Source organism: Ptychodera flava, chromosome 8 (assembly GCF_041260155.1).
Source record: "Ptychodera flava strain L36383 chromosome 8, AS_Pfla_20210202, whole genome shotgun sequence".
In the NCBI taxonomy this organism is placed as follows: Eukaryota; Metazoa; Hemichordata; class Enteropneusta; family Ptychoderidae; genus Ptychodera; species Ptychodera flava.
Window position 1 is genome coordinate 22,882,217 of NC_091935.1, and position 16,568 is coordinate 22,898,784.

General features: G+C 38.5%; 2 protein-coding genes across 3 annotated transcripts; both read left to right on the top strand.

Moving 5' to 3' along the window:
• Positions 1-1,985: 1,985 nt before the first annotated feature.
• On the top strand, positions 1,986-15,549 carry LOC139138026 (excitatory amino acid transporter 3-like). The gene is made up of 8 exons (XM_070706246.1): positions 1,986-2,301; positions 2,423-2,477; positions 5,103-5,145; positions 6,097-6,404; positions 13,219-13,452; positions 13,855-14,049; positions 14,898-15,032; positions 15,348-15,549. Exons 1-8 carry the CDS (start codon positions 1,986-1,988, stop codon positions 15,541-15,543), a joined length of 1,482 nt encoding a protein of 493 aa, XP_070562347.1. The 3' UTR covers positions 15,544-15,549.
• Positions 6,523-11,177, top strand: LOC139138806 (uncharacterized). Of its 2 annotated transcripts, none has more exons than XM_070707342.1 (4): positions 6,523-9,553; positions 9,806-10,001; positions 10,364-10,517; positions 10,802-11,177. In XM_070707342.1, the coding sequence occupies exons 1-3, from the start codon at positions 6,796-6,798 to the stop codon at positions 10,509-10,511; spliced, it is 3,102 nt and encodes a 1,033-aa protein (XP_070563443.1). In that variant the 5' UTR covers positions 6,523-6,795; the 3' UTR covers positions 10,512-10,517; positions 10,802-11,177. The 2 variants fall into 2 exon arrangements, with proteins under 2 accessions (XP_070563443.1, XP_070563442.1); XM_070707341.1 differs by having other exon boundaries at positions 10,364-10,484.
• Positions 15,550-16,568: the final 1,019 nt, after the last annotated feature.

The window sequence follows — 16,568 nt, forward strand, 5'->3', positions numbered from 1 at the left end:
TGCCATTAAAATTGATTTATGATGCTTTAGACGCATGGTCCAATATGACCATTCGTAGTACGACTGATAACTATAGCTCCAAAAAAGACGCACGTGTGCCTGTTACCAAGGCGTTGATCTATATTCAGGAATGCCAAAAGAGGGCTCCAGAATAACAGAAAAACACGAAAAGTTTTGTTATAAAACCAGACTGTGCCTCATTTAGCAGATCTTTATGAGACAAAGATCTATATATTTTGCGATTTACACGATTTTTTAAATCTTTCGAAAAAGCAGGCAAAATTTTAAAACATCTTTGTAATTTGACTTTTCTTTTACATTACCTGTCAGTCCTTATAAACATTATTATTTCTGGCACATTTAAAAAAATCAGCTAGTGCTAATATAATATAGACGTTATCACATATGTCAATTTCGTCTATGAGGCTTCCTATCTTAGCTCGATTACTAATAATTACTGACACCATACCCTTCTATTAATACCCCTGGTGTCCACTGAAAATTGGCGTATGGCACTATGCCATAAGATGCAGCGCGAACGACTTTAATACGACCGATAATTCCAGTTCCATAAACAATTACGGATGCTTGTTACCAAGAGACCGATTAATACTATACTCAGGAATCCTATATCGACGAAGTGTTTAGACATAAGGTCCAATGCGACCTATTGTAGTAAGACTGGCTTCCAAAAAGCTGCACGTTACCAAAGAGCTGTCTAGATCTGGAACTCCAAAATAATTAACTAGTCTGAATGGCCAGGTCTGTATGGAGGAATATCTTCTGCAGCTTTCTGACATTCGTCCTTGACCATCATTGTGCGGAATATCTGTGCATTCAAAACAGTGAATGTACTACCATTCTTCTCTGAGATCCTTTGTAAATCCACTCTCTTGGGAAATAGGCAGGGCCGGCACTCTTTGTTAACCTGAACTAGAATTTTATGATGCCAGGATAACAAAGCCAGGAGGTTATGCAGCCACGATATGCAACCACGATAAGACAAGATGAAACTTTTTATAAATCCTAAAGAGGGCAATTAAATGCCTGCTTGACAAACTATACATACAGAAAATTCTAAAGTTCATTAAAAGCCGCAAAAATAATCAGAAGACGATAAAAAGTGAAAACAACAACATGTAAATGGCTAATTCAATTTCCACGATTAAATTTGCGTTAAACAGAATAACAGCTTGTTGGATAAACGAGTTTGCGTAGCACTTGATACGAGCTACTGGTGGGCCATGACTGCCACTTCTAACAAATCGTTTGTCGACTTTGTTTTGAAGAAGAGGATGAGTTGTGTCGGTCAGAATATGGGTAAATTTGTTTTTTATGGCTATCATGGTAGATAAGGTGAACTTGTCACTGTGAATTTCCGATGACTGTGCCTGCCTTCTTTATGATTTTTGTAAAGCCTAGCTTTCTCTTGCTTTGAGATGTTACAACCCCAACAGACAATACAATAACTTAACGCTGCTGATAACGGCATTATAAAATGAAGAAAGGATCTCTTTCCTTATATTAAAAAATCTTAATTTTCGAAGACGAGACATACAGGAATTAAACTCCTTCAACGTTGCCTAAGCAAGAAAACGCCAGCATAATATACTATCATATCGCTTATTGAATACGCACAACGAGGATTTGCGCAGATTCATTTTTACCTGCTGCGTGTGTGTTAACTGGCAGTGCGTACCATAGGCAGCGATTGTCATAAGAAACCAAAATGAAAGCATACAAAAGGGGCGATCTCGTTGAAGTGTGTCCTTGCAGCAACAGGTCACAATTTGTATGTTATTTGCATGACGAAGCAGAGAGTCGAGCCAATCTCGTTACAGCCTGCATAAAGTAGCAACCGATTTGTTATAGCGCACACCGGTATATGTGTGGACACGGGGAAAGTGTGCTTGAATGATTTCTCTGCCTTAAACAAATCTTTTGGTTAAAATACGCACGAACGTACTTTTCTCTGCGTCTTCAGAATGGATAAAGGCGGGGTCAGCAAAGGTCGAAGGAATAGCAATAACGAAGATGAAGAAAACTTGTGCAGCGGCAAGTGTTGCTGCAAATGGATGAAAGACAACGTGTTACTGGTAATGATAGCAACTGGGATCATACTGGGCTTGTTGATCGGATTCCTGCTGAAACTGCACTCCGACATCGAGTTCACAGCCAAAGAAATCGCCTACATCTCATTCCCAGGTGTCATCTTCCTTAACATGCTCAAGATGATAATTATACCGTTGATCTTCACTAGCGTGACAGCGGGATTGGCCGTCCTAGACACCAAGAGTTCCGGCAAGCTCGGCGGTCGCACGATGCTCTATTACATCTGCACAACAGTTATGGCTGTCATTCTTGGCATAATTCTCGTCGTGAGCATCAAGCCTGGGAAAGGGAGCTCTGATGACGTAACTAGAGCCGGTTCGTCGAAAAAAAGTGGAAGCAGACGACGCCTTCATGGACCTTATTCGGTAGGTACACCAAATCCCAAAAGTTACGGAGAAACCTCCATCTGCCATAACAGCAGCGTTATTTGTCGAGGGCAACATGATTTAAACAGTTATATGTTAATTGGAGGGCATTGGCAAAGAAGGTGATAACACCATCCTTGGTTAATAACATTTGGTGGCGACAAAGTTGCAATAAGTAGATAAAGCAGTGGTCACAAAACACATCCTCGCCAGATTACCGCTGATATTAAAAAGACTCACAAAGACGCCTAATGTCGCTTTTCCGGTCAGCTATGACACTTGATATGTAATCTGTCTTAATCTGTCTGAAGAACAACAACATTAACAACATTTTAGAGCAATTAACAATGTTTTATAAAAACTATTAAATGGCCATTTGAGACGATATTGCCATTTGAGACGATTTGGCATGCTGTAATTGACAGATACGTAATTTGTAATGTAAATTTCCAGCCCATATACTTTGTCATAATTAAAATGTATAATCATATTGAATGGTAATTAAGCCATGACGCCATATATAATTGAGTGGCTGTTTTGCTAGTGATTAATGCTTGTATTCTCGCTTTATGATCACAAGGAATCTTAAAGGAATATCAAACAGCACTTCCTTGATTAGATGTAACTCTTCATAGAATTCTAACTATTCCGTTACAATGAACTAAACGCTGAAAACAATTTTTACTTTATGTGTCATTAACCTCTACACAATATTTGATATCCCTGACCTCAAAGGTGTTCCCCATGCGAAATGTACATTTGATAGGGGGTTAAACTCAAGTTTCACAAGATCCTCCACATAATGGGACGCTTCTATAGTCACATGGACATTTTTAATGTAATATTAATGCTATTTAACATTTACTTCAAGTTGGGTAACAATATACAAAATCAGGCCTGAGGACATAATTAACGATAGGGAGGGCTAGTATATATCGAAAAATATACCAAATATTCGAAGTCACGTCGACATATTTGAAACCATACGAACCTATGCCCGTTACATACATAAAATGATATGAAAAACACAGAAATAGGGCTCGAGACAGACTTATCGAGGTGGAGGGGCTTTTGTTTTTTTTATAATATACCTACCCTATAAAAGACATGCTATTGAATTCATTCCCAGTTTTGAAGTCATACTAGTTGACGCTATTTAATCCTTCAAGTTAGATTTAAAACACAACATTAGGGTTCTAAAAGAGTAGTTAAGGGGAGGGCTAGTGTTTTGAAATACAGGGTTAGTGCTTTATTCCAAACATACATTTCCTATGAAGTGATGCTGCTTAGTTGATAAGTGCAACTTCGACGAGGTCATAGCTTCTATATAGTAATTCACGTTAGATATAAAACTGAAGATTAAGGTTACATGTAGAATAAAACAACTTGCTTCAATTAGACAAAAGTTGTTAGATACAGCGGTGGGAGAGTATTAGTATAATCATGAAAGATTACCAAGTGACTTTTTTGAGTTCATAAGAACACTTTTGGAGTCAAAGATATTTTCAAATCAATACCAAATGTTAGACAAAGCAGTGGACGTGTACAATAATCCTATACCAGCCACTGACGACGCTTTACTGGTCACCCGGCACACTTTAAGTCGAAAGAATTCCTTCAATATGTAAAAGTAGATGGATATAGGAGTGGAAAGATATAACCATCAGACTTATCCTGGCACACTTTGAGGTCATGGGAACACTTTTGGAGTCATATGCTTTATTTTCAATTCAATACTAAATGTTAGACAAAGTAGTGGAAGGGTATATCATCCTATTACTGACTGACACTTTACAGGTCATTTGGCACACTTTTGAAGTTAAACACTCTCCCTCAATTAAGTAAAATTATTCGGATAAAGTAATGTGAGCATATAATCATCATAATTATTCAGGACACTTTAAAGGTCATCGGACACTTTTGGAGTCATTAGACGAAGCCATGTTATGGTACCTTAATCATATTAGTAACTTACACTTTACAAGTCACCTGGCACATTTTTGAAGTAAAAAATATCCCCTCAATCGCGTAAAAGTAGGTGGATACAGCGGTTGGATATAGCGGTTGGAGGATATAATCATCAAAATTATCCGCGGACATTTTAGAGGTAATGGGACACTTTTATAGACATGTTTCAAATTAATACTAAATTTGGGATATAGCCATGGAAGTTGCCATAATTTTATCAGTAACTGACACTTTACAGATCACCTAGCGCAATTTTCAAGTGAAAATCACATTCCTTGAATTACGTAAAAGTTGTTGGGTGAAGCATTGGGAGCATATAACCATCAGAATTATTCAGGGACACTTTTGAGGTCATCAGGACACTTTTATGTCACGTGTATTCTTTTCAAAACAACACTGAATGTTTGACAAAGCCATGGAAGTGTCCCATAATCCTATTCGTAGCTGACACTAACTGACACAAAGTCAGTGATAAAATTTGACGCGCAGTTCGGTCTTGTTTCGCAAAGTAAAATGCATCGGGAATTATAAACATAATAAAAGTGAACGCATTTGCTAAAAATGACTCGAACAACTGATTAGTACTGAGAATGTTACAAAGTTCTAAAAATTTATACCAGTTATAACCTCTTCTTCTACTTTCTCTTTTCTATTCAGAAACATGGTCCCGCCAAATCTCATCGCAGCCTGCTTCGAGACGGTAAGTTTTAATTAACATTTGGTGGCATCTCTTACATATGACACTTTTAACGGCCACTACCAAGATGGGCTAAAATCTCGCTAAATGAACTTAAAGGGCGTTCAAAAGGAGGGTCATTTCAAGTGTTTGATCATTGGATAAGACTTGTATGACCGCGCCGTCCAGGGTATCAAATGCAATATTATTACTTAAGAATGGGGACAACAAAATAATCCCATTAATTGAGAGGACATGAAACGTCAAAACACTTTTTCTTAAAAAATAAACAAGAACTCAGATGAGTCGGGAGGAAGTTTGTTTCGCCGGTACGCAGTACAAAAAATACCCATGTCGGCATAAGTTAGACAATGAGAATTAAAAACAAGTCACCTTCTGTGTATCCTGGTTATATTCATCCCTTTAAGTATCGCCTGCAGGCTCCTCCTCCTCAAAGACAAGAATAACAAATCACAGATAACGTGTGTTTAACCATGATAGAACTACTTTCTTTCATGACTGCACGGTTACCTTCTCTGCTGCCGGGTCAAAATTCTGTAAACACTGCTCTCCGATATTTAGAGTTCTCACGATACAGTTACAATTATGGGAACGGCAAAAACTGCATTTGTTAAATAAGTGTAATAATCTGAATTGTATTTCGTTGTCAAATTCGATGAGTCTAACATGTTACTATGCCGCTACTTATCGCAACTTTGGAGGTTATTTTACTCTGCCTCACTCGAAAATCTCTCTTGACCAAAGGCTAAAAAGTAGCAGGTAATTTTTTTTCTGAGACCAAACTTTTCACGGTGACCCCTGATTTTCAATCTTGATTCAGTAAGAGAATGTCAAGAAAGTGTTCGCAAAAGTTTAAGTCTTTCACTTTTGAGGCGCATATATACTACCTTATCATTATCATACTTAGGCTTCGTTGAATAAATAGTCACATGTATTCTTGCAACACTTTCGCAGTATCGCACGAGTCTCGTCCCTGTCGCTCCAGAGCCGATGCCGTCACCGGAACCGTCAAACATGACAACTCTTCTGACAACGGGCATGATGATGTCAACGGACAATGCCACAACCTTGCCAATGACACCAACTGTTGTGTACAAAAGTCAAGGTGGCTACGTCGACGGATCAAACATTCTTGGTATTATCACCTTCTCCATCGTGTTGGGCGTGGTCATCAGTAAAATGGGACCCAAGGGGGCCATTCTCATTCACTTCTTCGTTGCTCTGAATGACGCCATAATGAGGATTGTTTGGCTCGTCATGTGGTGAGTAATTACACGATCGAGTACATCTCCCTACATGCATACTTTTGTACTTCAGGTAACAATCATTGGCTGACTTCCTCCTTGCTATACATATATCATAAGGCCAAAGTAAGTAAATTCTTTGTTTTGCGTCCGCGCGCGCGTAGGTTTTTGGAGATTTTCTGAAAAAAAAACACAAACTTTGCTTTTGAAATTTTGCCATTGATTGCGCTATTTTGTCGCAAAACAAGCGTTGCCTTTAAACTTTGCGGCAAAACACTCCTTTACGACAGTCGGGCTTCACTATTGAACCACGAGGTGACGTAAAACGGTACTCTCTACACACTAACCTCCGTCGATACCCGTGCCTGACATTCCCGCCGCGTGCCGTGGCTCTGCTTTTGCGATAAAAATGGACGAAGGCAGAGAAATAATCGTCGTTAAGGTAACAGAGAATGATAAAATAATCCTTAACTGGTTTGGGATCGAAGTTACAAGACAGGAAACCTTTGCACGGCTACTTGAAGGCTTGGTGATTGCGAGCAATCGGGACGTGAACAGACATCGATTCAGTCGGCCGATTGATATGAAGGACAGCACGACGGTGCAGGTGAGAGTGCGGCAGACGGAAAAATCAGAAGGTGTTGAAGCCAATCCTAGTCTATCGGTCTTTCAGTTTTGCCAAAAATTTGGTTCATTTGTCCATTTTAACGTGAAACAAAAACAAACCACTGATCAGTCATGTACACGAAATGCCTTCGATGTGCTACTTGAAAGTGCAAGGAAAATAGATAAGAAGTATCCATCTAAATTTGGGTCTGATGAGTCTGTGCGTGGAGACTGGCGATTACGAAATGATTTCATTGATTTGATGGAAAGGAAAGGTGCTGGTTTTACGGATGGTCAGGAAGAAAGTGTAGGGAAAACCTTTGTCAATAATGTCACTAGTGTCTTGTTCTCGCTGATGCCCCATCTTTCAAAACTTCAAAGCAGAGGCTTCAAGTTACCCGATCTGTTCAATGTTTTCTTTCAAAACAAAGACACCTTTCAGCAAAACTATAACAACCCATCAGGGCATAAACATTTCCCAAGACTTAAAGTGCAAGAACTTGAACACAAAAGACAGCTATTGTATACTGTTATGGTGTACCCTTTCCTCAAACTGCCCAGATTTAAGGAATTTGATGAAGCCGTCAAGTTGTTGTGCAATGGTATTGACATATACATCAAAAACCTTGAAGAAACTACTGAGAGGGTTAATACAATTCACCAACAGCCCTTTCCTCAAAGAGAACCAGCTGATGGTAAATCTACTGACTTGAAACACATCAAAGGGAAGATACGAGACAATCATACAGTCGTACAGTATAAAAAGGTAGAAGTTTGTTTGCTTGAGAAAGCAATGTATGAGCCTGTGTCACTAAATGAAATCATGCCAGTTGACCGACGTCTTCGGTACAGATATGTTCATAACTTGGTCCTTCCCTTTGACATAGAGTTGTATGGTTACCATTCAGGTAGTCAGTATGGTAGCTTGTGGTTTGTTTGGAAATCAATGCCACTTACTGATATGGAGAAGTCAAACAAAGTCATACATGAGATAGGAAAAAATCTACCAGTCTATCACACTAGAGCTATGAAACGGGAGTTCATGTCACGGTTTTCTCTCGTTGTGAAGGTCAGTCCAACTATTCTCAATGAAATGTACTACTTTCTCACTGGTGACCATTCTGTTCCTTCTCATGAAATCTCAAAGAGTGTGAGAGAGCGACTGAAGGTAATTTTGGATGGGAATGATCCAGATATTGCTGTTGATATGCGAAAAATAAATGAAGGTAGACCATCAGTGTTTGACAGGTTTTGGGCTGAGGTTGATAAATTGCTGGAGGAAGAGGCTTCTCAGGCTGTTGATGACAGACGACATGGCACTGTTTGTTTTACTAGTACAGCCATGTCAGTACCTGACCTACTTCAGAAGGTTACACGGAGATTGCCTTCAGAGGTTCCAATCCCATCTGAAAAATGGCTATATTTACAGTTCATGCCAAAAAACCCATTCCTGAGATCAGCTATTCAGTACACTGGCAAATTTCCTTTGAAATTCAAAGTGCAGTCTCGACAGTTCAACATGACACATCAGGATGCTCATTATGCTAGTGCAATTTTCAAGTATCTGAAAGAATTCTGTGTAAAGTTCCGAGATCATACAGTGCTATTATGTGTAGATGACAAGAACCAAATACCTGTTGGGGAGCCTGGTGTCCCTTTAGCTGCTGTTGGTCGGGGTAAACAGACAGTGGTTCAGTCTGAAATTCCACTAGTTGCTTCAGATCATGATATGAACACTAAATGCAAAATAACTCCTTCAACAATCATTCTCACTGACATCCCTGATTCAGTGGATGAATCATTCTACAGGGGACAAGTTGTTGAAATACTTAAAGACACGATATTTGAACCATCATCACCACTCAGGCACGCAGCTGAAATGAGGAAAGCAGTATCGACGGAGGGAAAACTTGATCTACCCATACGAGCAATATATTCAGACGGTGGGTCAGACCACAGAGTTTCTTACCCATCAGTTCAGATTTCATTGATTGGCCTATTTCTCTTGGATGATCTGGATTTCCTTGTCGCCGCTAGATGCGCACCCCACCAGTCCTACACAAACCCTCCAGAGCGATGGCATGCTGTGATGAATTTAGCATTGCAGTCAGTCGCCATACAACGCAGTGCTATGGCAGAACACTTTGAAAAGGCTTTATCATCAGCCGTTACCATGAAGCAAATACGACTGCTTGGTGACAGGAGACCACAACTGAAAGATGCACTCATGGAAAGTTTGGGAAGTGTTATAGGTCAGCTGAATGAACTACTTGGCCGACTGAAGTTGAAGGGTGTACCTTGCAAAGTTGGGCAACCAGCAAATGAAACCTTGATAGATGAAGTGTGGCAAGCTGTTCTCAAAGTGGATAATACTTTACAACTGGACCAGCTTACAACCAAGGACATACGGTCAAAGCCAGCTCTGAATAAGTTCATGGAACACTGTACAACAAGCAGAAAGTATTTCTTCACAATACAGAAATGTGGGAAGGATAACTGTGATATCTGCAAGCCACCTCGTCTACCAAAGGATGTGTTTCGACTTCTTTGCCCTTTGCCAGGTAAAGTGTTTATCTCAGTAAAGTTTCTATTGTCATACATGAACAAAATGAGTGTTGTTGCTGTTTGTAGTGTATCGTGTGAATCTGAACTGTTTTTGGAATATAAAAAAATTCATAAGTTGTGAAAAGCATATTTTTATTTGTCATATTGTTTTATGTTGTGAGAGACACCTTTTTGCATCTGTGTCAAAGAGATAAAATGAGTTTTTTACAAAATCACATATATTACAAGTCATTTCGCTTGATTTTTAGATCCAGTTCCTACTCCTGATGGTGAACATTACAAGTCATTTAGTGAACTGTATGGGACTGAAACCAGTGAGAAGTACTGTCCATCCATTGCCAATGGTAGAAAACAAACTTTACCAGCAGAACGAGAAGTTGGATTCAGACTATCTGGTGAAACAGTTCGACACAAAGTAGACTGTTGTGAGTGTCAGAAACCAAGGTATGTTTAAAAAGCCAAATATATTCCCTCCTGTACGTGTCCTGATGATGCGGTACACATCATCATCTGATATACCTTAAACTGTATTGCAGATTTGAGTGTGAATAAAGATCTAAATATAAAATCACAGATCCCACTATAGGTATTATTTCTCATACCCTATAACATGGCCTGACAAAAATGATCAGTCAGTTGTTTCTTGCTGTGTACGTCTGCATTTAGTAGTTTCCAGAGCCCACCAGTCATAGCGGTGACAATAGTGACATATCATCATGATATTTAATGAATGCATTTTTTCATCAATATACCTGACAACTATGCCACCATTTTTTCAACTTTTTCCTGTTCTTCTCTTTCATCAGACTGATCTACTCAAAAAAGAAGCTGACGAATGATGAAATGGTCGAGTTAGATATCTTGAAGGAAAATTGTGACTATTCCTGTGGAAGCTGTCTTATTCCACCTGATCATTCACTTAAAGAGGTACTAGCAGAAGAAAGGGAGCAATAAGGGGGTGTAAGCAAACACAAATTGTATGGTGGTAGTGGTAGATTAATAATTTGGTGACGGAACTGAAGTTCAAAAATATATGAACAGAATCACAGTCCCTCTATGCACGTGGATAGAGGGACTGTGACAGAATGAATGTCATTGCCAGTACAATCATACAGTCAAATTGAGATATTGCCATATCAGAGGATTGCTGGTAGTGAGTCAATTATTGTTTTGTGAAATTTACTAAGAAGCATGTAATGAGTGTTTTATCAGCTCACATAAATTTTGAAATATTTCATTCTCAGAAATGTTACATAGTGCTGAACCAAACTTGCCAGATGGAAGTTTCTCCACACTACTACAGTGCGAGATTGAAATATCCTGATGTGTGCTACATTTGTGGAACAGGAGAACACCTCATCCCAATTACACCAGATATGAGACAACAGTACCAGTCTATCCAGCCTCTGTGCAGAGCATGCAAAGACAGTGGACACATTGAACGCACAAGAAAGAAATCTAAAGCTAATAAGAGAAAAGCAAACGTGGATGAATGACTGTTTATTTTCATCTGTTTGACATGAAAATACATACAGCAATTATACAGCGTGTCACACTATGACAGGGTTATTCATATTGTTTGAGAAAAGTTGTCAAATAAAGGCAAATTGATTTGTGTTATTTTTTCTGTGTGTGTTTTTTAACCGCTTACCCGCGTACCTTTTTGGATTTTGAGTGGACGCAAAACAAAGAATTTACTTACTTTGGCCTAATTGAACAGCAGTGTTGTCCTTATATTTAAAAGTAGCCAGGTAATTTAAGAAAGTAGACGGCTGGACTGCAAGGGAGCAAAGCGACCGAGCGGCGAGTGAGCGTAGCGAACGAGGGCGGAGAGCGCGAGAGGGGCGTGTCCCCCTCTCGCAAGGCGAAAAATGAAATTTTGGAGCGGAAATGGTGTTCTCTGGTGGCGTGACATTTGACTAATTAATATTTAACTGAGACTGAAACAGTACTTTTGTTGTGTGTCTTATACGTGGCTCACATTTAATTAAATCAGAAAAGAGTTAATTAATTTAGGGACCACGTCAAAAGATTGATGTCGGATAAAAAACTTAATTCTTTAAGTTTTGCCCCACTCCTTGAAACTTAATTGATGAATATTTATCAGATGTTCCCATTATTTATCTTTACTCTGATAATTCAAATCATACTTAAAACACAAATAGGATGGAAAATTGAAAATAATGACATTATTCTAATGAAAAACACATTTACTTTTGTTAAAAAAAACTATCAGTAAGATAATTCACTGTAATGTAAACACATGCACCAATATAAAAATGTCTATTTCAGACAACAAGAAGAAAAAGTTTTGCATTTGCAATTACGGCAATGTAAGGAGCAAAAATATGTAATTTCATCATCATTTTATAAGAATTCTCAACCAAATCAAACAAGAATATCGTTTTTGTCGGATGAAAAACCTTTCAAAGAATTTAGATTTTTATCTGCCATCGATCTTTTTACGTGGTCCTTTGGTAACCTACTCTATCGATGAACCTTATTATCTAAAAATGACACCCAATAAAATGAAATATCCTGACATAACCTTAATTTTAACAGTGCGCATACACGTAGACATGTATAGCGTATTAGAAGGTAGACGAGGCTGTCAGAGAGAACAGCGTAAAACGGTCGGAAACACAACCCCTGTGACTCTGTAAGGGAGCCTTCAGTAATTACAGGGGGTGGGCAGGGGAATTGGGGGAGCGTCACTTTTTAGAAAACAGTTCAAGGGGGAGGGTCACTTTTTATAAACCTATCTTGGGGGGAGGGTCACTTTTGACAGACAGAAGCTGATTTATGGCCAAAACTTTGATTGTCCATGTGATATTTCCTGAATAGGAAATCACCAACAAAATACATATAAATTATAGACCGCAATGCATAGTAAATTGACATTTCAGTGAAATTCCAAAATCAAATTTCTTACACAACCAAAGACTTGTAACCACTCTAATCTAATCAAGAACGATAATCTAAATAATCAAGCATACATAAATGCACAGATTTATCTAATTTTGTACTGAAAAAAAAAACATTTATGAAAATGATCGCGAAACTTCTAATCGTACATGTGCCGTCTGACAGCTAGCAGTGCGATCCCGAAATTAATAGGTCTATAAAATAATCCAATTACATTAAAAGTAGCCGGGAAGAAATGCAAAACAGGCGGGTTATTAACCCGGCACTCGGCTTCTAAGGACAACACTGCATACATACATACATACATACATACATACATACATACATACATACATACATACATACATACATACATACATACATACATACATACATACATACACACACACACACACACACATACACACACACACACACACATACATACATACATACATACATACATACATACATACATACATACATACATACATACATACATACATACATACATACATACATACATACATACATACATACATACATACATACATACATACATACATACATACATACATACATACATACATACATACATACATGATATATACATACATGATATATACGTACCCACGTATACAGTTAAACCCGTATTTGTCCAATAATATTGAATTTTGCTTTAACAATGAATAAAAACTGTCAAATAAAATGAAAAACGAAATTTTAATGATAGATATTTTCGTGCTATCTTTGACAGGTTCGCTCCATTCGGAATTATGTTTTTAATCATGGGTCGAGTTTTGCTGATGGACGATTGGAGTGTAATCGGCGGTCAACTTGGAATGTACATGGTGACAGTCATAACAGGTTTACTCATTCACGGTTTGATAATCTTGCCTTTACTCTATGTTATTTTCACAAGGAAGAATCCAATCAGGTTCTTCCTTGGAGTGCTGCCAGCGATATTGACAGCGTTTGGAACAGCTTCCAGGTAAGTTTAGCAAGCGCCCCCAGCGTCAAGAAGTACATGGATTATCCGGCCATTAAAGACCGAGCAATAGTTTCCAAGTCGAATGAACATCATGCAATGTTTGTGTTATTTTCAAGATCTGATCCTATATCTGCATTGTAGAACACAAACTTTAAAGGCATAGATGCATGTTTTGAACGTCTGCAATGGATACGCGATACGCTCTCATTGATACGATACACACGTATACCAGTTTTACTGAAGCAAAATTCCTGTGTTTCTAAGTAGTTCAGTCTAGAATATTAGAGTAGCTGTATGAAGGAGACATGATGTTTTTTCGAACTTCAACACATTTCGAAACGGAAAGTAATGATGCTTTATGAAGAATTGTCCTTTTCTTTCTTTCCTTCTTTTTTACCATAGTTCTGCAACATTACCTGTAACCATCCGTTGCGTTGAAGAAAATCTACGTGTTGACAAGCGTGTGGCTCAGTTCGTATTGCCCATCGGTGCCACAATCAATATGGACGGTACCGCCCTCTACGAGGCCGTTGCGGCTATTTTCATCGCCCAACTCAACAATTATGACCTTGACATTGGTCAGTATATCACCATCAGGTAAGGTCTAATACTGCACCATACCAGAGAGAGAGCATTGACGCAGCAACTTCCAGACTTACTTATTCAGCTTCTCTCAGCATTACCGATCTAATCCCTGTCGTTCGACCTTTTCAAATCACGTACCTACTTTACATTCTCGAACATCGCGAACTTCACGGTGAAGATGCAATGTATTTACAGTAACAGACAATCTTCAAAATCTCTGCATGAGCTGATACTCTGCTCTTTCTGTAGTAATTGTGTGTATTTTTAAAATTCAACTATTTTCAGCAATTTTTTGCTGAAAAGTATTCTACATTGCAATTTAATGCAAATTTTCTGTGAGCTTCATAATTGTTGACTGCCACTGTGTTCAGCCGCACATAATGTCGTACCGACGAAAATATAAGGATGTAAGGTCATATCGAGGTCATAAAAAGTGACCTGTTGTGAAGCCTTGCAGTCCTTCACGTGGAGCAGTTTGAACCACCTACCGCAGTGAAACAAAAGGCCTGTACTGTCATTGGTTGATCTGTGCGCTGTCTTGTCGATGCAACTGGCACTGCTATGAAGTGCACGTAACAGTATCTGACGGACAACTTGACGGCCCAGTCATCGCTAAATTGAAGTACGGTTTGATTTGAGCGACACCACAGATGCAAATATTAGTTTCATTAATGATTATAATTGAAATCTATCGTAACCTTGCCAGCCTGTATTGACCTTCACAATGTCATTAATTGGGGAAGATGATTTTGTTCAAAATTAAATTTTTAAAATAGATATTGTGCCGAGGATTTCATTTCGCCTCTTGGAGATCACGTATATCTGAAGGCAATATTTAAAAGATCGTTTATGTCTCTTAGCATCACAGCTACCATGGCGAGTATTGGCGCAGCAGGTATACCGGAAGCTGGTCTCGTAACAACGGTGCTCGTCTTGACCGCCGTCGGCCTGCCGGTTGAAGACGTCGCTCTGCTCCTTGTCATCGATTGGTTGATGTAAGTTATTGTTACCATGACGAATAACGACTTAGTGTCGAGCATTTCATCACGTGGTTGTGGACATGAAGAGTCTGTTATCTGCAATGTTCGCTCACATAGTTAATGATGAGGGTTGTTCAGGTTGAGCAGTGGTGAAACTGAGGATCATGACGTTTATATCATCGTGATGATCATCATCATGTTCATAATCATGATGCTGATCATGATGACGACAATTCTAGATTGCATTCGCTGTAAAGTTGTTTGCATCATCATGTCTGTCTTTCTTCCAAACATTCAACAAAATGTAATTTCTATTTCTTTTATTACCAGTGATCGTATTCGTACAGCTGTCAACGTTTTCGGGGACTCGACCGGAGCTGGCATCATAGAAAAGTACACGACCCATGATCTAGAGGAGGACAGCAAGGAGGAAGAATTTGACGCGATCGAAGCAGGCTACTATGACAACAAAGCTAAACACAATTACGGTTACAAGAACAGCGACAATTTCGACACTCCTCTGTAATCTATGCTGCTCGCATATTACAGCGCACATTACTCTACTCCGTTCGTTTATCATTTTTAATGTTTCACAGCAGTTATTAAAGTTGAAAGGGTTTCTCATCAAGTCTGCGACTACCATAATGAAAAAAGAGGCGTCTTTAGGTGCTTCGGCTACCCTGCCTCTCCTTGAGATCCTACGACGAACAAGATACTATTAGATAACCTGGCCTGTCGAGTGATCCTACGCAAGCTCTAAATTCTTACAAATATAAAAAGTTTAACGGTAGTGAGCATGCCATCCGCTTCCTTTCTAAACTAAAATACACACACTTACATCCATGAATACATCCATGAATCCATGAATACATACATACATACATACATACATACATACATACATACATACATACATACATACATACATACATACATACATACATACATACATACGCACACACGCGCGCACGCACGCACGCACATACATACATACATACATACATACATACATACATACATACATACATACATACATACATACATACATACATACATACATACATACATACATACAATACTCCTAACAGTGCTCGTAGAGCTGTCGAAGAGAAGTCGGCGAGAATTCTGTGTAAAGTCATCAGCATTTAATGTGACTTTTGACGAATCAATGCAAAAATATATAAACAGTAATCCCGGAAATATTTAGGTGAACAAAACCCAAAATAATATGCTGCTCTTTTAGAAATATTTTTAATATCTTTTGTTGGAATTCTACATTATATTTTTGTAATGTTTTGTAATTTTTACAATAATTCTGTTCTGAATAACATATTTTCTTGTATTCTCTTAATTACGTTAAAATACAGAGTATTAGTAGGACAAACAAAACGCACCGTGTCAAATATGCAACGATAGTGTTGACAAATTACCTCTGATCCTGGCTATTGTCAAAAACAATATCGAAAATTACACACATATACCGTGTTCACAAATTGAACTCTGGGTCTTTCAACACACCATCTTTACATTACAAGAAGAATGTGAACAAGT

Bases quoted from the DNA above. Each gene is read 5' to 3' on its own strand.
- LOC139138026 (XM_070706246.1), top strand. From the start codon at position 1,986: ATGGATAAAGGCGGGGTCAGCAAAGGTCGAAGGAATAGCAATAACGAA. The intron at 2,302-2,422 runs GCAAGCTCGGCG...TGACGTAACTAG, and splicing joins CCTAGACACCAAGAGTTCCG to AGCCGGTTCGTCGAAAAAAA. The intron at 15,033-15,347 runs GTAAGTTATTGT...TTTTATTACCAG, and splicing joins CTTGTCATCGATTGGTTGAT to TGATCGTATTCGTACAGCTG.
- LOC139138806 (XM_070707341.1), top strand. From the start codon at position 6,796: ATGGACGAAGGCAGAGAAATAATCGTCGTTAAGGTAACAGAGAATGAT. The intron at 10,002-10,363 runs GTATGTTTAAAA...CTCTTTCATCAG, and splicing joins TGTGAGTGTCAGAAACCAAG to ACTGATCTACTCAAAAAAGA. The intron at 10,485-10,801 runs GTACTAGCAGAA...TTTCATTCTCAG, and splicing joins CTGATCATTCACTTAAAGAG to AAATGTTACATAGTGCTGAA.